Source organism: Microcebus murinus, chromosome 9 (assembly GCF_040939455.1).
Source record: "Microcebus murinus isolate Inina chromosome 9, M.murinus_Inina_mat1.0, whole genome shotgun sequence".
Lineage (NCBI taxonomy): Eukaryota > Metazoa > Chordata > Mammalia > Primates > Cheirogaleidae > Microcebus > Microcebus murinus.
The window spans coordinates 85176339-85200802 of NC_134112.1; the positions used below are offsets into that span (position 1 = coordinate 85176339).

The 24464-nt window shown below is 38.5% G+C and overlaps 1 protein-coding gene across 1 annotated transcript in view; it reads left to right on the forward strand.

Annotated features, from left to right (window-relative positions):
- EXOC4 (exocyst complex component 4) overlaps positions 1-24464 on the forward strand; it is a 737569-nt gene that overhangs the window by 562322 nt on the left and 150783 nt on the right. Inside the window, exon 12 of the mRNA XM_012739746.3 lies at positions 19084-19220. Coding sequence (XP_012595200.1) covers positions 19084-19220 — 137 coding nt within the window. The remainder of the gene's footprint in view (positions 1-19083; positions 19221-24464) is intronic.

The following is a 24464-nucleotide window of genomic DNA, read 5'->3' on the forward strand; positions in this document are numbered from 1 at the left end:
AGATGGATCTTGCACTAATCTTTCAATTTGATAAGCATTGGAGAAGCACTTTATACATAAAATTGTCTATTGTGCTACATCTAGTCAAGGTTATATAGGAAGAGCTGAAAATCAAAAAATTTTAAATATGCATCTGTTTGTGAGGTCATGAATTTATAAATATTACTAGAATCTTAAACGATAAAGAAAAAGGCAGAAAGTTTTCCACTAAAAAGGTTTGTTTGTTTTTTTTCTCACACACATCTCCCCACATCCATTTGTGTTCAAGTGACAAGAATTTTAAAAACAGTTACCTCATGGAACGGGTATCATGGAAATCCATTTAGTGGAAAATATTTTGAGTATGATCATACTATACTCTGTACTTGACTCTGGGGAAAGCTTGGGGAGAGAAACAGACCGTCTTTCTCTAAAGATTTCTAGTTGCCTGTGATACTGGACTTTTTCTTCTCTCTCTCTCTCTCTCACAGTTTTCCATGCAGATTTTTCTCAGTGGCCCATCCAGCTTTATCCATATGTTGTTTTCATTAAGTTCCCGAGTCATATCTTCTTTTTACACAGCTTATTGTTGCTCACCTAAAGGGCGTCATTTAATGAAGTGTCCTCTATTCCTTCCTGAACTCTGCGTGTTTCTTGTGAGTAAAAATCTTCATAGAACAGAGAAAGAAGATGCAAGGCCTCACTTAGGGAGTTGGGAGGCGAGGTCAGCAGTGTTCTTTTGTTTGCCATGCGTGGCCTGTGGTGTGTTAGAAAACACGGACTCAGCCCTTCTTCAAACTTACCTTCTCAAACTCTCTCTTTCTCAGGCTTGACCTCTTTCTTCATTCATTAGGTTAGAGTGGGTGTTCTGTTTCCCACAAACCGTCATTTTTGCTTGTTTCCCTCTTTCTCTATTTTCTAGCTGTGGTAAATTTGGGATGTTGTGAATATCAAGTCTCCCAATCACTATCTATCCACTTATTTGAGAAAAAAATTGTACTTGGGTACTCATACTGCCAAGACTCCAGAGATCCAGTTGTTAAATTTTCAGAAATTTAGTGAGCTGGTTATTAAGCACAGCCACTATTAAAAATTAAATTCTATAATATTAAAAACAAAGATAAGAAATACTCAGACTCATCACTTCTTAATTATTTTACTACATTTTACTGTTATCTATGCTCTTGAGATTATTATTTGCATCTATTGTGGCTGACAACAGAAATAACATATGACCATGTGTTACTATGCATCTCTTCCCAACTCTCAAGTTCAGTGACATCACATTGATAGCGTGAAACTGGCCATGAGGGTGCTGTTTACACCTCTAAAACCAGCCAACACTTCAAATCAGAACCCTTCTATTTCCCTGGAGAGCCGGTTGTCAGTTACCAGCACACCACTTGCTGGTCAGGCTCTTCTACTGCCAGTCACCAATGACCTTGAGTCATCAATTACCATTTACCCTCAAGATGGCAAAACTTTTCCTCCAAGGTGGTTGTACCTAACTTACTCCCCCCTCTCCACTCCTCATCCCCATCTCCCACAGCCCTATGAACACCAAGCTCAAATTTTTACTCTGGATCCATGGCCAGTCTTAGATGCCCCCTCCCTCCATCCTTTCATCCCCAGTAATCAGTCATTAATTTCTGTCCTTCTCCTTCTATAGCTACCTCTCCTCCCCTTCTCCTTCCTCCTCCTCCCTGTTCCTCCTCTATCAGCAGGAGCTCTGGAGACAGACTGGCTTTGAATCAGGCTCCACCGTTTGCTGGTTGTGCTACCTTAGAGTTGTTACTGAACTTTTTGTCCCTCAGTTTTCTCATCTGTATAGTGAAGGTAATAATAGTATCTACCTCTTAGAGTTACTACAGGGATTAAATGAGTTAATAATTTTAAAAGCACCTAGAATAATGTCTGGCATATAGTAAGCAATATGTACATAATTAATTAATAAAATAAAGACTTGAATTTGTCATGCAGCCCTTGCCTACAGACTCGTTATATTGTAGAGTTCTAGACCAAAAGGAGAATAGCAAAGGAATACATGAAAATAAAAGAACGGGTGAAATGGCCCACGGTTGTAACACAGGAATAGTAGCTCCAGGGAACTAGAAAAAGGGGAAAGAAATAAACTGGAGGAAGGGTGGAGATCAGGAAGGGAGACAATAAGAAGAAAAAAAAGACATATTTCAGAATAATATGCAATATATATAAAAATACTATATAATTACGTATTAAAATATATATGATATGAACTTTTAGTATTTTATTTCAAATATATGCACCAGGAAAATAAAAGAGTATTTTAATAAATACTTAGAAAATTCCCATTTTGATTTTAACAATTAAATTTTGGTCTTCATTCAAGGCAAAAATTTGGTAGTCACATATTTAAGGTACTTAGGCTAAATCAAATGTGTGTTGAACAAGAGCCCCGGGACAGAGTGAGAGATACGTGTCATATCTATCAAAAACGCAAGCCCAGGAGCCGAAGTACTCATTTGACCATCTGGAAATCTCTAGTGATCTGGGCACTTAATTTTACCCTCATTTTTAGAACAAAAGGAAAACAATAAAAGAAGAAAATGGGCAGCACGGACATTCTACTTTTCATTTAAAAAAAATCTTAGTGATAAAAAGAGCAGAGAGTTTAAAAGAAAAAAATGAGAAACCATTAAAATGATTTGAATACACTGTCTGTATTTTGTGGTAGGCTCTATTGTTTTCAGTTACATGGGAACTGTGGTAATTTTATGAATCATTAGAATTTTCTTTCCAAATTATATCTGTATGTTCTTAAAATGTCTCCTAAGTAACCCACAGTAAGAGGCTGTTGAACAATTTTATTCAATACTCTTGAGTTTTATCTTAATCTTGTATTTTAAAAAAAATTGTTCTTAACAACCCAAAGATAAAAATCATGACAGATGAGTCTTAGTGTATTTTATTTTTCCTACTTTTTAAAACATATGAGCCTGTCTCTGTTTTCATCCATAATCTTGTGAAAGACTTGAGAAAGTATGAAGCCCTAAAAACTCCCCTACTCCACCCAAAGTGAAAAACAATCACAGCAGTTAAATGTTGTCATTTGGCATATGTTTCATCAGGCACAGTGATCTGCAGAACGTACTCTGTTAATGATACTTCATACCTAGAGCTATGGTCCCCAAAAGCCAGTCTTGTAACCTGGGCTAGCCAGTCCGGCATGTGATCCACAGAAAATGGGTAAAGTAAGATCAAAGTAGTGGGCAGTGTATTTTCTTGGTAGGGAATGTCCTTTTATTCTGACATTATGTTTCCCCTATTTTTCGGTGTTAAAATATTCACACTTTTATGAAAACAACCATATCATAGACAATCTGCTTTTGTTTTGTTTTGTTTTGTTTTATGCATCCTTACTTGGTAAAATAAAAAGTTAGATTCATAGTAGTCCATTTTTTTTTTTCCTGGTTGGTGAAATCCAAAAAAGTCTGGAAACTATTCTTCTTTGTAACTATTGGCTGAATCCTTCCCCAGGGCATAGGTGTTTCCTGTGTGAAAAGATTGTCTTAAAAGGAAGTTCAGCAAAGCTTCCATATTCTGATTTTGAACCACTAACTGTTCTTGGATTTGGGAGAAAAGCTATTTCTCTGGGCAGTGTGTGGGTGGTTCTATTACCATTCATTTTCTACAGACTTAGGCGGGGTGCTGTTGCGTTTAGTTCATCAGAATGCATTGTGGTGATTACCAATCTCCTATTGGCCTATCTTCACAAACAATGTGCTTTGATAGCTAAAATCTAGAAAAGATAAGTGTCAATGACTCATCTCCTCTAAACTCAAAGAGACAATTTAAAGCCTAAGTTTACTTTCTGGTGGGCAGGCTGGAGATGTGGCCATGGTTCATGAAGAATATCACACCCCTTGCAAATGAAGACAGGGAGAGAACTCGTTCAACATCCCACAGTCAGGCAGTGTTAAAACCATGTTAGCAGCCCAGGACTTCTGTTTTCTAGTCATTAGATTTTTGCCCAGTGGTGCATTTTGCTTTGCTCAGCATGGAAAGGTCATATAGAGCAGTTAAATTTATTTTTGGAATGAGCTGGAATGCTGGGTTTGCAACAGCCAGTTTTGTTAAAAACAAGAACGACTTTTTAAAATTCACTAGTTCTCAACTATTATCGTCTCTCCCGGTATGAGGCACGTCTGAGTTCCGTCTCCACCCTTGAACAAATTTCCCCTTGCGTGTGCACGCTTGCATGCTTGCTCGCACGCTCCCCTGAATAGTTCCATATGTTCTGTTTTGCTGGAAGCCAAGCTCCCTGCTCGTTCTCCTCCGTAGAGGGCTCCAGATCTCACCTCTGAGGTGCACGTGTAACTGAGGCCGAAACGATTTGTAGGGAAACTTGTCAGCATAATTGATTATTATAGGGTGTGAGCCACCAAAGACAGGTGAGCCCGCACAGAGCGGAACAAATGCGTATACAGTATGCGTCTCCCACTGGGTCCAGCCGGACTTCCTCCTCTGACATGTTGATTTATGTATTTGTAGCTCTTCCCTAATGAATCGTGCCCCACTGTGGGTCGCTGGAGCCTCCTGCTGAATAGACCCTGCCTTTGCTGGCAAAAAGAAGAATAGTGAAGGTTATGCTCTGTGAATTTTTGGGGTGGTTTGTTGGCTCTAAAGGGAGTGGCTGAGGACATGTAACCGTGAAAAGGACAACATAATCACATAAAATGCTTGAATAACATTGCTAGGTCAAGAGAGGGGCTTCTGGGACTGCAGATGCTTTGCGATATGAGAGAAACTAGTTGGAGTGGGATGAGAATTTGAGAAATGTAAAGAAATGAAAGTGTTTCTGACCACCTTTGGCTTGATGTTCCGGAGTTCTTTGAAAACCTTTTTCTAGTGTTATACTTGTTCCTTGAAGCTGCTTTAAGTGTTAGACTTGTTATAAAATCGGGATGTTAATGACTGCTCTACTTTCTCACAATCTGTTGGGATATTGATCGAGATATTTGCAAAGTACTCTGAGTTCTCAGGAAGAAGGGTGCTAGAAATTGCTATGGTGATGTTTTTAGCAGGGCATGGAAAATTATGCTAGAATATTATTTCAGAAAGATAAGTTTTAAGACAGGTTGAATTTTAGCCTGAGCCTGCATGGAAATCTTGTGTTCTTCTGGTCTACCCTTTTGTCTCGGGTTTCAGTTCTGGGTGAATTCGGAGGCCAGATTTTGAGGAAAGTGGGAAGAGAGAAGAGCCCTTCCAGGCCTAAAACTGCTCACAAAGAGTTTCTTGGCTGTTGGCGTTTGGCCTGTGCCACTGGATTGGACCAACACAGAGGGCTGGACCAACACAGCAGTCTACTGGCAGCAGGAGGGTCCAGTCTCCATTTCCTGTCCTGCCTCTATTCTACCCACTTGCAGAGTGACTTCACACTTTGCTTTCACTGACAAATGTCTCAAATGTCAGTCTGTCTTCCCTTACCACACACTATCTTCATAGCTTCCTTACTGTAAACCTGGTTTTGGTCTCACCAACTCCACCATTGAAACCATTGTCTGCAGGTCACAGTAACCTTCTTCCACAAGCATCTTCATTCACCTTGACCGTGCTACACCTGACACCTCGGACTACCTCAAGAGATTTAACCCATCACCTACTGTTTGTGTTTTTAATAGAAGCAACAAAAAATAATGGTTAAGGCAACCTCTGAAATCCGGTTTCTGGGGTTCAAATCCTGGCTGGAACTATAACTTTCTAGTTGTGTGACTCTGCACAACTCTTGATCTCTTGATACTTTAGTTTTCTCAACTGTAAAATGGGAATAATAGTACCTACTTTATAGATGATTACATGAGATCTGTAGTGAGTTAACTGAAGATCTGTGATGAGTTTAGGTAATGCATATAAAGCACTTAGACCTGTCTGTGGCGTATGTCATTGTAATTTCCTGTTTTGTTTATCCCCTCTAAACTATAAACCCCAGGAGTGCAGGAAATGTGTGTGCACGTGTGTGCACGCATGCGTGTGTGAGTATATGCATAAGCTCTTGTACTGTTTTACTCCCAGAGCACAGTACGGTAGTAGTGCCTGATGCATAGTAGGTGCTTACTAAATATTGGGTGAGTTGACAGATGAATGATAGGTAGCTGTTTTCTAACATTCACATTTATATTATAAATGCTATCTATATTTACAGCCATTTAAGAGAAAGAAGACAAAGGTACTTGGCTATTTTACCTTGGTCAATCAAGTCAAGTAAGGGCTAGAATTTGGTTATATATATCTTTGAGTATATATCTGTTCTCTATAAGCTCATCTATGTTTGTTCCTTTTTGTGCCTTTTGACTTTTATGCTGCATCTTTTTATTTTTTTTTCTTTGAATACATTACCTTTATCAGAAAAACAACTTGCCCAGGTTGGGTTAAGGAAAAGAATGAAGAGGGGTTTTTTTGCTTTGTTTTGTTTTATGTGTGTGTATAGACTGTGGAGATACAATATTGAACCCTTTGAGCAGGAAGAAAGTATGTAGAAATATACAACTAGGAAATAAAATTCCAGGGGGCACTATTACCCAGGTTCTTCTTTGCTCACTGTTAGATTTTGTGAGTTGTTGGTTTGTTTTTTAAAGGTCAGATGTCTTACATGATCTTTCTTGAGACTATTTTTTTCTTAGCTTAGCTTGTATCATATTTGTCATCATTGTCATCTTCTCTTTCTTCCTTCCTCCTCCTCCTCTCTTCTTCTTTGCCTGCCCTTTTTTCTCATGCCACCTCAGTGCCAGCCACCCTAGACTACTGTCAGGGCTCAGTCAGGCTCCTTGCTTTGAACTCTCACTTCTCCAGGCCACCCCAGTGTGTCCGCCAACTCCACCTTCATCTACTGCCATTTTTCCCAGGGAGGCACAGTATAGGGTAGTAAAGAGAACATCATACTGGGAGTCAAAAGGCCTGCGTTCTTCTTTTTTCCTTTCCAATCTCATTTATTTTTTTTATAGCTGTTTTGAAAATTATATTTATTTATAACTGGTCTTCAACAATTTGATTATAATGTGATTTGCTATAGTTTTTGCCATCTTCTGTTTGAGGTTCATTGAGCTTCATGGATCTGTGGGGCTTATAGTTTTCATCAAATTTGGAAAAATTTCATCCATTAGATTTTAATCATTATATCTTGTATTTTCTCTGCCCCTTCACCTCCTGGAAGTCCAGCTACTTCATGTACATTAGGCTGCTCGATATTGTCCCACAGTTTACTGACTCTGTCCTATTTTTTCATCCTTTTTTTCTCTTCATATCTTATTTTGGATAGTTTCTATTGCTGTGTCTTCCATTTCTGTTCTTGTCATATTCGTGTTTTCCTTTACGTTTTCAAATATAGGATCATATTTATAATAGCTGCTTTAACCTTCTTGTATAATAATTGTGCTATCTGTGTTATTTCTGGGTCTGTTTCTCTTACCTGATTTTACTGATTTTACTCTTATATTTTCCCGCTTTGTTCCATGCCAGGTAATTTTTGACTAGATGCGGAACATGTGATTTTTCTTTTTTTTTTGAGACAGAGTCTCACTTTGTTGCCCAGGCTAAAGTGAGTGCCGTGGCATCAGCCTAGCTCACAGCAACCTCAAACTCCTGGGCTCAAGCGATCCTGCTGCCTCAGCCTCCCGAGTAGCTGGGACTACAGGCATGCACCACCATGCCCAGCTAATTTTTTGTATATATATTAGTTGGTCAATTAATTTCTTTCTCTTTATAGTAGAGACGGGGTCTTGCCCTTGCTCAGGTTGGTTTCGAACTCCTGAACTCAAACGATCCGCCCGTCTCGGCCTCCCAGAGAACTAGGATTACAGGCGTGAGCCACTGCGCCCAGCCTGATTTTTCTTTTTACATTGTTAAGTGCTGGATTTTGTTGTAGTCTTTTAAATATAAAAAGTAGTTGAATTTTGAGAATACACTTATTTGGAATTATTTCTATTTTGTCAAGACTTATATCTAGGCTTTATCAAACAGGTCCAGGGCAGTCTTTAGTCTAAAGCTAATCTGGCTCCACTATTGAGATAATACTTTCCTGAGGACTCTACCTGACACTATCTGTTAGAAGGTTCTTCCTCTCTAGCTAATGGGAACATGAACCATTCTTTTCCCTGTGTGAACTCTGGGGATTGTTCCACTTGCTCCTTTCAGCTAGTTCTCTCCCTGGTACAACTCCCCAGTAGTTTCCACCACACAGATCAGTATTCAGGCAAAGGTTTAAGACAACCTTTCTGAAGATCTACAAAGATTCTGTGCTCATATGTTCTCTCATTCTCTCATTTTCTCATTTTTTCTCTCTCTCTCTCTCTCTCCTCTCTCTCTCTCTCTTTCATCTCTCTTTCCCTTCTCTTCTACCTCCCCTGCTCCCTTCTTCCTCCCTCCCAGCTTCTTCTTTTCTCTCCTCTTAGTGCAGCTTCCTCCTCTCCAGTATTTTGCCCCATGAAACAAGCTACCTTGGTCTTCTAAAACTCCAAATCTGTCTCCTCAGTTCAACAAAACTGCCAGGCTCTGTTTAAGTCCCTCCTTTCCTGCTTCATGGCCTGGAAACTCTCCAGTGGGGACATTCAGAGGGCTCACCTCATTTGTTTTCCATCTCTGGTATCTGAAAACTATTGTTTCATATATTTTGTCTAGTTTTCTAATTTAAGGCAGGACCTGAAGCTATTTTATACCAAAATAGTTTTACTTCTCCACAGAACAAGAGCATTTTCTTCATTGTCATTAATGCATTTTTAACAAAATAGCATTATCACTATCAAAATTAGCAATAAGTTTCTAATATCTTCTAATGTCTATTCTATTTTGCAGTTTCTTAAATGTCCCAGAAGTGTTCTTTATAACTAGTCTTTCCAATCTCAGATTCTATCTAGGACCATAATTATTATATGGCTTAAGTCTTTTTTTAATCCAAAACAGTCAGGTTTTTTGTGACACTGATGCATTGAACAGACCCACGCCAGCTGAGCTCTAAAATACTCCATCTTCTGTGCCAGGTGCGGTGGCTCACACCTGTAATCCTAGCACTCTGGGAAGGCGAGGTGGGAGGATTGCTCAAGGTCAGGAGTTCGAGAATATTCCATCTTCTGTATTTGTCTGATTGTTTCCTCTGTTTCCTGTTACTAGAAGTTAGATCTAAAATCTTGATTAAATTGAAGTTAAATGTTTTGAGTAAGAATATTTCATAGTTGGTTTTATATTTGTGTTCCATCGCATTCATAGACCTGTAAGAGCTGGCTTCGTAACATTAGTGATGCCAAGATTGACACCTGAATGAGGGCTGTTACCCTCTGATCCCTCCATTGTATAGTTCGGTGTTCCTTGTGTGAGCAGAAGGTAATCTGTGTGGTGTAACTTTGATACTACCTGAATGTTCATTTCCCTGCCAACTTTCATTTTTGTTTTAGTACCAATGGGTCATCTTTACCGGAATCCATTGTTTTATTAGGGGCTGCAAAATGATTTTCAAATTCTGTTACTTCTTCTACATTTCTTAGCTGGTATTCGTCCTTAGAATAGAATCTTTCCTTTTTGGTAATGCTAAAATATAGTCCTACTGGAAAGACAGAACAAATAATTCTTTCTCTTTATTTACCAAATTTCCAAGAAGATTTTGATTTAATAGCCACTTCAAATGGTGACAAATGAGTTTTTCCCTGATTTTGTCTCTTCATTGATTTTTCATGTTTTTCAGTAAATATAATCAATTATAATAATTTATTCTGGCCGGGCGCTGTGGCTCACGCCTGTAATCCTAGCTCTTGGGAGGCCGAGGCGGGCGGATTGCTCAAGGTCAGGAGTTCAAAACCAGCCTGAGCAAGAGCGAGACCCCGTCTCTACTATAAATAGAAAGAAATTAATTGGCCAACTGATATATATATATAAAAAAAATTAGCCGGGCATGGTGGCGCATGCCTGTAGTCCCAGCTACTCGGGAGGCTGAGGCAGAAGGATCGCTCGAGCCCAGGAGTTTGAGGTTGCTGTGAGCTAGGCTGACGCCATGGCACTCACTCTAGCCTGGGCAACAAAGCGAGACTCTGTCTCAAAAAAAAAAAAAAAATAAAATAAAAAAAAAAAAAAATAATTTATTCTTTTTGATACTCTAATGATTAATTTTGGTCAGGGGGAGCTCAGAGACCTGGATTCTAGGTTTTGAAGTATCATAAACTAGCTATGTATCTTTGGTAGCGCCTTTAAAAGTTGTTATGGTTCTTTTTTTTTTTTTTTTTTTTTTTTTTTGAGACAGAGTCTCACTTTGTTGCCCAGGCAAGAGTGAGTGCCGTGGCGTCAGCCTAGCTCACAGCAACCTCAAACTCCTGGGCTTGAGTGATCCTTCTGCCTCAGCCTCCCGGGTAGCTGGGACTACAGGCATGCGCCACCATGCCCGGCTAATTTTTTTTTTATATATATATCAGTTGGCCAATTAATTTCTTTCTGTTTATAGTAGAGACGGGGTCTCGCTCTTGCTCAGGCTGGTTTTGAACTCCTGGCCTTGAGCAATCCGCCCGCCTCGGCCTCCCAAGAGCTAGGATTACAGGCGTGAGCCACAGCGCCCGGCCTTGTTATGGTTCTTTTTTAAACCAGAAAAGTAGACTGGGTAATAAGGGTTGCTTTCAGCTCAGCTCAGCTCAGCTCAGCTCTAGAATTAGGATTCCGATTTCTACTACCAGATACTGCCCTGCTTTTCTCCCTGCTGCAGGAGAAAGCGCTCAGGCTGCCTGTCATTCAGGCTTTCCACTAGCTGCATCCCTCTGTCCAGTCAATCCTTTGTCTCTGATTCATCTTCAGAAATCCCCTCCTCCAGCCACGTCTGTCTCCTGTTTGCTACAGGAGAAGAGCTCATCCTTTATCCCCAGCCTTTTTGCCTGTACCTTTTCGCTTGCCTGACATACCTTGCTTCTGCCTCCCCAAGTATTCAATCCTCACCCATCCTCCAGGTCCCAGTTCAGGCTCCCTCACCTGTTTGTTCTTATTCCCCTACATTGCCTTTGGCGCTTATTTCCATCTTCTCTTGGAATATCACTGGTTTCCTGTTTTAAGAGATGTTATCCCAACAAGATTACCATCACCCGAGGAAAGAAGAGACCATGCTTTGTACCAAGAATATTGCTTGGCATGAAAGAAGTACAATAGCTGCTAATGTTGTTGTTATACTTCTATATCTTTCCTAACATGTAGCACTTTCTATTTTCTATTTTGCTGAATAAGAACATTAAGATGATTTTGAAGAGAGAGAGAGGGTGTGTGTGTGTTGTGGGAGAGGGCTATCGGAAATATTTCTTACAATGTTCACCTATTCATTGATCTATTTTCATTCTCTGGGTTCCATTACATATTGATAACTTAGCCATAGAGTTATAGTGATTTGAAATATGTAAGTCAACAAATATTTCTTCATTACCTAACATTAGCTAGGAAAAGAAAGATGGCCCCTAGGATCACACGGCCTAATTAAGCACAATGTTGTACATTTCTTTCCCCCCTTTCTGCTATGATGTTTTGTTTTGTTTTGAATATGAAATCACAAACCCCCAAGTAAACCTCATAACGAGCCAGCTGTTCTTATAAGATGTATTAGGCACAGATTTTATTCAACCATAAATGATCTTCTATCTAAAATGTTTAAAAATATATTATTGATAATTTACATCACATACATTTTTCCTGTTTTAATTGACAAATAAATTTTATAATGTGAATTCTAAAGGGATATAGTTTTTCCAATTATTCAAAATTTGACTTCATATTTTTTGTTTAAGCCTATTTGTAAATCCTAGCTAACTCTTTAGCCTGAGAAACAAAGCTTCAGAACATTTTTCCATATTTGTTATGTAAGTATAGTCATCGTTTCTGAAAAATGGAACTTTTTGAAATTACCTTCCTACACTTGGAGTGGGTCATCAAGTGATAAGGGACATGAAATTGGGTTAATTTGTTACATTTTCTTGCTGGAGAAGGGGAAAAGATGGATATTTAAAATGTTCTGCTCTTGTGTATGTACATATACTGTAAAAGGATCACCTCGATCTGGCTTCTGACCGCCTCTCTCAGCCCTCCACCTGATCACACAGACACATGTACACACACACACACACACACACACACACACACACACACTCCCTCCACCCCAGCCACAAGGAACCATTTGCAGTTCCCTGCATCCCATGCTGTTTCATGGTTGTGCTGCTTCATCTACCTAGAGTTCTTTGTTTCCATCTTTGTTCACCCTACAAATCACTATTTTACCTTTCAGGACTGAGACCAGTTGTAAAGTATTCTTTCTCACCACTCTTCCCTGCCCTCCACCCACATCCAATTAACTCTTTCTTCCTCTGTGCCTCAACTGTACAATATATGGAAGCCCATCACAGCACCCATGAAATTTTACTGTCCTTATTTGTCAGCTTATTTGTCTCTTCCTCCTAATATCTAAGATTGTTGGAGGGTAGGAATCTTGACTTGTCTGGCTTTACACTTCTGACAGTTAGCCTGGTATTTGGCCCAGAGAAGATATTTACTTAATAAATATTGATCTATTTAATCAATTAGTTAAGTTCCTTGCTCTTTCCCCAAACAACTTCTGATCCTCTCCACAACAGTTATCATCTGGTGGTCAGTAGTAGTATTGTCAACAATACTGCTATATCTTCACATTTTAAAAATATAACACAAGTAAAAATGCTTATAATATAATACCTATATGCTTACAAATGGTATTTCCAAAAGCTTTTGAAGGAGTGCCTATGTGTACAATGGTTGGATATAAATTCTTTAAAATTGAGCTTTGACATACATTCATAGAACCACCAACCAGATACCCTTCCCGGTCACTCCCATCCCTAGCAAAAGTAACCACTATTCTGATCTCTTCACCGTAGATGAACTTTGCCTAATCTTGATTGTCACATAAATAGAATCGAACAGTATATACTATTTTTCAACTGGCTGCTTCTACATAGCATTATTTCTGTGATATTCATCTATGTGAATTCTTGTGGACCCCGATAGTGTGTTCTTTCCCATTGCTCAGTACTATCTCTTTATATGAATATGTCACAATTTCATTTTTCCATTTAGCACATTTAGATTATTTCCAGTTTTGGCTTGGACATAAGGTTTTGCTTGAGGACCAAGCTCCAGAGCATAGCTTCAGAACTACTTTTTTGTCCTTTCTTCTCATTCCTCTGATAGGTGATGAATTGATCTTAACATAGGATGTACTTAACTTTGTCCATTCAGTTAAGAAATATTTACCGAGTGCCTGTTATGTGTCATTTCCTGTGTACTTGTCCCTACTGATCTTGTCGATCAGTGGGGAAGTCAGACCCTAAACAAGCAATTGCAAGTATCTAAATGGTATAACAAAGAAATAAAAGATGTTCTAGGTTTATAACAAGAAAACTGAATCCAGTGTGGAGGTTAAGGGACGTCTTCCTACAGAAAGGACTCCTGGGCTCAAGCAATCCTTCTGCCTTAGCCTCCCAAGTAGCTGGGACTACAGGCATGTGCCACCATGCCTGGCTAATTTTTTCTATTTTTAGTAGAGACGGAGTCTAGCTCTTGCTCAGGCTGGTCTCGAACTCCTGAGCTCAAATGATCCGCCTGCCTCCCAAAGTGCTAGGATTACAGGCGTGAGCCACCATGCCTGGCCCAGTTGTACTTTCTTGTGTCTGACTACTTTCACTCAGCATAAGGTCTGTAAGAGTCACCCCTGTTGGTCACATGTAGCAGGAGTTCATCTTTTTCATTATTCCACAGTGTTCCACTGTGTGAATGTACCACAATTTATTTGCCCACTGTGTTCATGGATGTGAGAATTGCTTTTTTGTGGCTGTTATAAATAAAACCATTATGAATATTTATGTTCATGTCTCTTGATGGGTATGAGCACTCCTTTCTGTGGGAGATAGAACTTTCTGAAAGAAGATCACTCTGCTTGCAGGGCAGAGGATTATTTGGAGAAGAGCAGAAGTGGTTGTTCCTCACACCCCAACTCCTGGCCGCATAGCCTTTTACAGGCTGTCTTACTGAAGGGGCAGATCCATTCAGAACTTTGTAAACATTACACAAATTAAAACATAGATTAAAATATGGAAAGTAGATTTCCTTTTGGCCTCCATCGTTACTGTCATTGTTGTAGTTATCATCATGGTTTACAGCCAACTGCAACTTAGAGCTAATAGTAACTGGGGGGACAATATGGTATGAGAGGTTTTACTGAATTGCCGTTGAATATGCCCCAATAAACAGAACAGTCATTGCCATCATCAAACATTCGTGAAGTCCCCTCGTTCCATCACTGCTTGTGTGGGTGTGTCTTGTGGTGATGGAGGAACGTGTCTGAAGTGATGGGTGGATTTCTCTGACCATTTTTCTTTCCAATTTTTCCTAAAGCAGTTTCCCCGAAGCTTAGGTTCTTTGCAGCGTCTCTGAACCATCCCTTCTCAGGAGCTAAAACAGTACACACATACAGAGTTTGCATTCTCCAAACTAAAGTTGTTTTTTTTTTTTATGAATTGTAAATTTATTTATGTAATAAATAAATTATATAAATAAGTTATATAATGTTAATTATATAATTATAATTATAATATATAAAAATATGTATATTTATATATGTATAAAATATATAATTTATATATTATATAATATATAAATATATTATATAAATAATATAATAATAATATGATAAATTATATTATATAAATAAATAATAAATTTATGTATTTATCTAAAACTTTAAAATTAGCACATTTATTTATGGATATAATGGATTGCCATTATGGAAAATAATGCAATCAGATGAAATTAGGAGTATTTCTGTAGAAATATCTCAGACCTTAACCACAATAAACGTTCAGCCCTTAGAACCATGGGAATTAACATTTAGTAATGCAGTAGTAAGGAGGTTGTGGTCTGATTCACCTTACCAAATCAGATTTTTACCCACTACTGCACTTTACACTTATACTTTAAATCTGTCTTTTTGCCCAGTTCTGAATGTGTTGTGCATGTGCATTAATTCATTTAATGAATATTGATTGAGCACCTGCAGTATGCCAGATACCTTGCTAGGTGTTAGAGATATGAAGGTACAGTTCCTGATCAAAAGGAATTTGCAGTCTGGTGGAAAGACAGCCAAGTGAACCAGTGATTACCACACCCCATTTAGGGCCTGGGCCAAAATTATTTAGCCAGAGTGTCTGGCAGTACAGAAGAAGGGCATTTAAATCAGAGCTGGTAAACCCTTGAGTTGACTCTTCAAGGATGAGAGGCATGAGCCAGGAAGAGCACTCCAGGCACAGAGGCAAGAATTAGCCTGGTGCAGGCAAGAAACCACTAGCAATTTAGTGTGTTTGGAGCATGGAGTGGGCACGCTCAGTGGAGCTGCAGAGAAGATTAGAGAGGACGGTTTGGTGTAGAGAAGGCAATGGACTGAGAAGTAGAGACCTGATTCTCACCCTATTCCCACCGGTATTCCTTATGTGTCTTTAAGCATGTCATTGGGTCTTTAGTCCTTATCAGTATAACCAGAGACTGGGGAGAGTTGTTCCCAAGCCATATTCTGGAAACACTGTTCCAGTAGATATATAAAAAAAAAATGGGCTATGAAAAATGTTTTCTCTACTTCGATAGTTAGGAGAAGACTGAATATTACATTAGCCTTTAAAGAGTCACAATGACTCTTAAGCTTCAGTTTTCTTTAACTCAGCATTTTGCAAATTATATGAACTTAGAGTGAATTTTCTATAACATTAATATTAGTATCATGGTGCAGAGCCCCATTTTGGCAAACAATAGACTTGGTCTTAAAGGTTCAGTTATCTTCATTCATTCATTACGTTTTTAAAAGTGTAGAACCAAATAATTGATTCATATATACCCACTTTTTACTTTAGGTTACTAGTGTTATCCCTGTAATAGACTTTAGTTATTTATTTTTCATAGCAATGTTTGGGGTTTTTTTAATTGCATCAACTGTCCTGGGATTTTTTTTTTCCCTTTTCTTATTTTTCATGTCATGCTCAGACTTCATTACCTGGCAATAAGTTGCAAGAAATGTGAATTAAATTGTTTTTCAACAAGTATCAATCATTTGTGATTTGTTTAATAGAAATTATAATGAATAAAATAAGGATTTTGCTTATTATAAAGTTGTTATATTCAACATTGGCAAATCCCAAAATTAATAATGAGTCCATAAATCATTTGTGTTGCTAAAGAGTTCAAATAAATAAAAACAAGATTGACCTTGTTAGAAATTTGCTATTTTCAACATTCATCTGTCAGAGCCACTGATTTGGAAATCGTTATAAATTCTTTAAAAATGGGAACATTTTTTTCCCTATAAAAATACCCATCATTTGGCAAACTACAGTGTCATTTTTCTTGAAGAGAATGTAGTGATTGATTATCCAGAGTGCTACCATGACAAGGTAAACGAACCAAATAGCTGGAAAATTGTATGTAATCATATAGCATCACACAGCCTCTGTGTTGAGCACAACCATTAGAATTAAACCATGGCAGCATCAGGCATCACCTACCTGCCTAATCATTCCCTGCTGGTACCTCCTGTTCATCCCCAAAACCTTGACCTCCAGTGGACACGCAGAGGTGTTTGCAGTCCCCCCTTCCCTTCCAGGTGAGCACTGCAATAAATACAGACCAAACCTGATCCACCTAAAGAGATTTCAAAATGCAAAGGTCTCTTTGTTTGAAATCCCTCACATATATGACATCCAGAGATTTACTTTTGCGTATTAACATTATTAGTCTTGTTTCTTTTATTAATAGTATTGTCCTGAAGCTCCTGAGAAATTATAAACAAGTAGGGGAAGGGAAGAATGGGGGATGGACAAAAAGAAAAGAAGAATGCTGATCTCTTCCTGAGAAGCTGATAATTTATTCAGGAAGAGCAAACACACCTGAGATGATTTAAGAACAATTGCACGGTATTCACCCTGTGAAAAAGTACCTGTGCAAAAATTGAATATGGGAGTCATGAAGGCCAATAGAGTAGAGGAGCAATCAAATTACCCTTGGTTATTAGAGGACTAAATTGAGTCATGAAAAAGGACGGGGCTACCCAAACCTACCCTGGAGATGGTTATCAATAGCGTAATTGGGAATAGAACCAGGCCCTTTCTCCCAATAGTCAGAGCGATCTCCCGTGCCCATCTTCCCTGCAGTGTTTGAGATTTTAAATGCGCTTTGTGAGGATAGCTGAGCTCCACTCTCCTTTATTAATTGCTGTCCACATGCTGCAGGATATCCTGTGTTCAGAATCAGGATGAGGATTTTAAATTCTTCTTAGCGTGGGGATGTGTAGCCAGGCCGAATCAATTCCTGTCACTCACACGCAAATACAGAGGAATGGGATTATGGATCAGGGGGAAGCTGCAGTGCTTTAATCTTAAAATCGATACAGAAAAGGAAGTTGAACTTGTGGGGATTCTATAGAGACTGTAATTTGGCTTCCTGTGAGGCTTGCCTTGTGGAATATAACTGCTCCTTCCTTCTCACCTTCTGATTATTTTACTGGGAATGGCGAAAGGAAGAGAAGATGAGAAATCACTACAACCACATCATCTTGAATAAGCATGCGAATATAACTCATAATTCAAGCTAACCCTCCATTGCGTTGAGAGAAAGCTAAATACTTTTATCCATTCTTTTTATTTTTAGAAAAAAAAAATAGCCAAAATCCTATACCTCATAGTCTGTATTAAGCATAATAAAATGCCTTTGATTCCTGCATAGTTCACTGTCAGACTGGAAAAATATTTCTCTGCAGTTTACTTTTATGGCTACACCTACCACAGCCTATGCGATTTTATGTAAACACATATTCAACCCACTAATTATTGACCAAAGGATTCCAAGCTGCTAAGCATGTGATTAATATTTACTCCAGGCTTTCTCTTTGTGCTGCCTGTCATAGGTCCCTAATCTCAAACAGCCCAGAGGTGACAAGTCAGGCTCCAACTGAATATGCATTTTCTTTCTTAAAAGCCACAGACATATATTGTAGAAGCCAAGAGTACCATGAAATTCTGCTTCTTTTCAAAGAGGCATGGAACAAATGGTCTGAACAACTCGGTCATTTCTGAATCAAAGATTTAGAATTTATTGAATATGCCTCTTTTCAGATATAACACTGATTTCCTGCATAGCACTGTTAGTCTCTAGTCTTAAGATCGACTTATTAGTTTTCCTTGTGGATATTTCCTTAATTCAGTTTTCAAATATGTCTGTGTGTGTTGGGTGCTGCTTTTATAGTGATAACAACAGTATGAAATACTGTGATCTCATGAGAAAATGGCTGGTCCCTGGGCCAGAGAACTCAGGTCTAGCTCTTAGGAAGAACGGTGTAGTTAGAAGAGCAAAGCCTGGAGCCCTTTCTTTGTTTTCTAAACCTGTTTCCTTGTCTTTAAACTGGGGATGGTTGTAGGATCCACCCGATAGGTAGGGGTGATGAGAAGATTAAATGAAATAAAGTATGCGACATGCCTAGCATTGTACCTTGCACTTGTAGGAACCCTATAAATGTTCATGATGATCATGATTATTATGTGAGCCTCAAGTGAGATAACATATGCTGTGTATGTGAAAACATTCTACAAGCTGTAAAACACAATACAAATGTTAGTTGTTGTCCTTAACAGATTGATGGTTTTAAAACTTTTAAAATAAATCATAGAAGGCTTTTTCTTTGTGCTGCCTGTCATAGGTCCCTAATCTCAAACAGCCCTCGAGGTGATAAATCAGGCTTCAACTGAATATGCATTTTCTTTCTTAAAAGCCACAGAAATATATTGTGGAAGCCAAGCATTCCATGAAATCAATTTGAAAATCTCGATCGCATGTCCTTCCAGAAAAAAAAATAATCTAAGGTCTTTGGAAGCCCACCACCATGTAGTATACTTATTTTGTTGTTTTTAGTCCATGTTTTTAAATGTCACATCCTTCCAGGAAAGTTCAAGTGCCTTAGATTATTATATAATTTCAGTTGGCCTTCCTTATCCTACACATTACTTGAGTATGGAAAGAAATCTCACGAGTTTCTCTTTTGTTGTTCATTTCCAGAGCACCATCATTGTGGAGAAGACAGTGCAAGACCTCATGAACCTAATGCACGACTTGAGTGCGTATTCAGATCAGTTCCTCAACATGGTGTATGTGAAGCTCCAGGAGTACAGGGAGACCTGCACTACGGCCTACAGGTGGAGTTTCTGTCAAGAGCTAAGCACAGTCACTTTGGAACCTGATGGTTGTTCCGATTGGTGAAATTGCCTTCGTAGCCTAACTTGTACCACTTAGAAAAGGATCATCCCTGAGTTGGTCAAGGGGCCTGACGAGAACCTGCCCCACAGATAGAGTCTCCTAGACCCTTGTGTAGTTGGACAGACAGAGGGAATGAGAGGGAAGAAGGGACAGAGCCACTCAGGACAGCCATCGAGTGGGTCAAATAAGGGTCAGCCTTGATTTTCGTGACACTCCAGAATCATACCATTTGTCTCCCTCAAAGAAATTCCAGATCTTGATTAGTCCATCTTGTGGTTGGAAAGATCCTGCAAATAGAGAAAACTCTTAATAATCTATAATAGTATTTCTTTTTCATTCTTACAAATATGTTCCTCCTGGTGTAGACTTCATACTGTCACAGAACAGTTATGCCTGTTTTCAGCATCAATGGAAAGGAAAAACCATTGTTATGAACTTGAAAATCATTAGTTATCCCTCTGATTTCTTTTCTTTGAGTTCAAAAATCTCTCTGGGCTTCTGGAAAAAGATCCTAGCACTTCTTATAGAAAGCTAATAATAGGAGCAAATTATGGACTGGTTGACAAGACATGAAACAATTAGAGAAGAAAAGAATGTATAATAAAATACTAAATAATATGTTATATATAATTAAGGATAAAGTACAGGTGCTCCTTGTATAGTACAGATTATATGGGCAGGGGAAAGAGAGAGAAAAGGTGGTTGCAGTCAGGGATGATTTAGCAGAAAGTGAGATATGTGCTGGACATATGAAATTTATGCAAGTAGAGAGAATAAATAAGGGCACGGCAGGGAGGGAGGGGAAGCCCTAAGATTGTTGCCTGACATTTGGAGGGCCCAATGAGGAGGAAGTTTGACTAAAACAGGGTCCCTAGTAGAAGGCAGTAAGAGATAACATTGAATAGGAATAGTAAGACCAGCCAACTAGGGTCTTCAAAACCAAGACTTGGAAATTTAGATATTGTATAGTGCATAAAGAATTATTATGAACAAGCCAGGAAGCAATGTTTAGGGAAGATTAATCTGGCAGAGGAACACAACATAGATTAGTGCTTAACCTCCCTCATTCTGAAAAGAAGTGATAATTATCCAGGGTCACATTACCAATTAAAGAAGAGAAACCCCACCACCTTATTGAGGTGCACTCCCAAAAATATATTACTTTTTTTGTTCAGTTATTTATCAAAAATTATACTAGGGTTAAAATCACACATGTAATTAATAACATCAAAATCAATTGTGTATGAAATAATTATAAAGATGATTCAAATTTAAAAAGTTAAAATTTAGGGCTGGGTGTGGTGGCTCACGCCTGTAATCCTAGCTCTCTAGGAGGCCGAGGCAGGCGGATCACTCAAAGTCAGGAGTTCGAAACCAGCCTGAGCAAGAGTAAGACCCCATTTCTACTAAAAATAGAAAGAAATTAATTGTCCAACTAAAATATATATAGAAAAACTTAGCTGGGCATGGTGGTGCATGCCTGTAATCCCAGCTACTCGGGAGGCTAAGGCAGAAGGATCGCCTAAGCCCAGGAGTTTGAGGTCGCTGTGAGCTAGGCTGATGCCATGGCACTCTAGCCTGGGGCAACAGAGTGAGACTCAGTTCCAAAAAAAAAAAAGTTAAAATTTAGTCTTGTAACAAAATTTAAATTATTTTTATTTTAAATAATAAAATAATTTCAAGCATTAAAAATATATTCCAGCAGGATAAAACTCAGTAAGGATATGAAATAGAAATAACAATTCAAAGAGAAAAAGTACAGTTGAAACTTTGTATCTTTTAAGCAGTATCTCCCCACCCTATCCCACCAAACCCTAGTAGCCACCATTCTATTCTCTACTTCTGTGAGTTTGACTTTCTGTAGATTCCACATGTAAGTGAGATCATGCAATATATTCTTTCTGTGCCTGGCCAGTAGATACATTTAAAATAGTGATTTTAAAGTATCAAACTTTATGATATGGCAAAAATTATATTTTTTAAACTACTTAAACTCAAAGTCATTCTGAAAAAAATTAAATGTCAACTTAAAAAGGGAAGGAGAATATAGTTTTTCAAAATTATTTTAAAGGATACACAAATAATCATTGTAAAAGCCACTGCTCTAAGTTAGTTGCCTGAGATTGGAATTTCTGGTCCATAGAGTGTTGTATTTTCAGCTTTACAAAACTGAACTCAAAGTGGTTGTATCTATGTCTCATCTACCAAATGAGAATTATATAACATATTTTAAATATTAAAACTTTAACATTAAAAATTAAAGTATTTTTAAATAATTGTATTTTAACAACATTACATTTTAAATTTACTTTTATCTTTAATTCCCATTAAATTAAAAGCTTTTTTAAAAAACAGAAGGGCATGCCTTTTTTTTTAAAATATAGATCTGATTATGAGTACCTAATAATTACTCCCAAATAATAATGATGAATATTAATTATAATGGAGATGTTGTATAACCTGACCATTATGGGGCAAAGTTGACTCTAGAATCTAAACTCCACTGATGGCCATTTACATAGTATTGTTAATCTTACTATTTTGAAAGCAAATGCTTAAGTTCCTGTAGCCTGATACCTTATTCATCATAGGTGATTTTCTTCTCATCGTTTATGATCCTGCCTTTCAACATATCAAGTCACTGGAAGTTACTACATTTACAAAGCAGACTGGTCATTGTTGAACATTTCTTATCTGAAAACTTTCTCTTGTTTTGAAGTGATACTCTCCTATGCATTGGACATAGTCCTTTTTTCTAGAATGACAAATCAGTTTAATCCTTACATATAAAAATCCCTTGTATATGGAAATATAGCTCTCATAGCCCATTTAGTCTTTATCCCCCCCCCCCAGTCTAAACATTCTTACTTTCTGGTATATCCTGGATCTGAAAACCAACCCGGTCATCTTTCTCCATTGTCCATCAGCTTGGCAGTGTTCATCTTAAAAAGGACCTGTACTCAGTGTTCCAGATGTGCTCAGGGTATTTCAGCAGAACCAGCACTTTCCTTGTATCAGATATTTATTGAGCATCTACCAAGATATTATGTGAGTGGGGCAGATAAAGAAGTTAATCAGTCACCGATTCTACCTTCAGTGAGCTTGTATTCTTGGTGTGAAGAATAGAAAGGGAAATATGGAACAAAGAAATAGAATGTGTACTCAGGCATCCTCAAACTACGGCCCACGGGCCACATGCCGCCCGCCTAGGACATTTATCCGGCCCGCCGGGTGTTTTTGCCGCCACTGCCTGTCCTGCTTAGCTGCCGACTCACCCCGGGCCCACAGTGCACACTCTCCAACAGTCTGAGGGACGGTAAACTGGCCCCCTGTTTAAAAAGTTCGAGGACCCCTGGTACATCCACAGCTTTAATTCATGATGGAAAACGTGGTAAGATCAGTAAAGATGCCTAGCTGCAGGAGAAAGAAATGATGAAGGAGGACAGGAAAGGCTGGGTGGAGGATATGAACTAGACTTTGTGAAGCATGAGGAGGATTTAGACAGATGGGCTTAAGGAGGGGATGGAAGGAACCAGAGCAAGAACAAGTGATGAATGTTTGGGTTTTAGAAAGGAAAGCTGGGACCAAACTGGAGGATCTTGAATGTCAGGCTCAAAGAACTTGACCTTTTAAATCAGGTAGCGAGGGGCCACTTGAAGGTATATAAGCAGGGAGTACCAGGTGTAGACCTGTGCTTTGGGGAAATTTGAAAAGCAAGAGTGGAGATAGAAGGTAGAGAGACATTAAGTGCCTGAATTAGGGGAAAGGCAAGGAAAATGGAGGCACAGGGCTAGATCACAAGGCATTGCAGAGGTAAAATTTGTAAGATTTGGCCACTGGTTGGCTGTAGGGGGTAAGGAGATACAAGAAGAAATAAATACTGGTTGAAATTAGTATTATCTTTTCTATGCTATATTTGTGGTGATTTTTTTTTCTAAATGTAAATTCAAAAGCCCACATTTACCCATTAAATGTAATGTTATTTTTAACTCATCATTTCAGTCTATTGAGATATTTTTGAATCTTCATCCTGTCATCAAAAAATCTTAGCTATTCCTCCAAATTCCATGTCATTCTCAATTTTATAAGCAATCTTTTAGTTTTTGTTTTATGTGTGTCATTGAAAAAAGTGTTCAACAGGACAAGGCTCAGTAGAGGATTTTGGGGGTATACCTCTTAAGACTTCCTTGTAGATTATCTGTATGTGACTCGGTACTTGAAGAATTCATGTTTTCTAGGAACTGAGAACTTGAGCTTTAGCTCAAGAGCAGGACCTGCAGCTAAAGTTTGAATGCTGGCCTTTCTACCTACTAGTTATATGACCTTGAACAGCTATTCAGCCTCTCTACCTTAATTTCTGTATCTGCAAATAGGGGTAACACTAGTCCATTTGTCAAAAGATTGTTCCAAAAATGTCAGTCTTTTAGAAATTTTTAACAAAATAATGTACTCTCCAAATAATGATTAGCTGGTTTTTTTAATCAGTAACATAGCCATTTATTATGAAGTTGTATGTACTGTACATAATTGTATGTACTGAACATTAAGGGGGTACAAATGATGTTTTAAGTTATGTGATCACTTTTATAATGCTTGAGTTCTGGCTATAGTTGTGCCCATCACCCAGTGTTCATTGTACCCGTTAGGTAGTTTTTTACCCCTCCCCTCCTCCATTCCCCCTGGTTGATTTCCACTGAGTTTCATTTCCCTCTGTGCGCATGTGTGCTCATCTATTAGTTCCAATTTAATAGTAAGTACATGTGGTGTTTGTCTATTTTTGATAACCTTGGTCTCCAGTTTTAATAATGACAATGATGGTGAGGATGATGATTGACTTCACCACCTCCCATGACAGTGTTTTCTGTATTTCATCATGTGCTCCGTAAGAGACTTGATTAGATTCCTTGCTGGTATCCTTCCAGTCTTGATCTTCTCAGTGCAGCCAACCTCCCTCATGTCTCCCCAGGATAAGCAGGGACAAACCAGCTACGGACACTACTAGGCATTTGTTCACACGTCTTTCCATCTCTTTACTTTTAGGATTCCCTTCTCCCTGCCGAAACATTTCTTAAGAACTCTCGTCTTGGGTAGCTTTGAGATTACCTTTGGAAAAACCAAGAGCCAAATTAACCACTTCTTCATTTAAGTCAGTTAGGAAAGGAAAAAGTCATGTGACTTGTTCT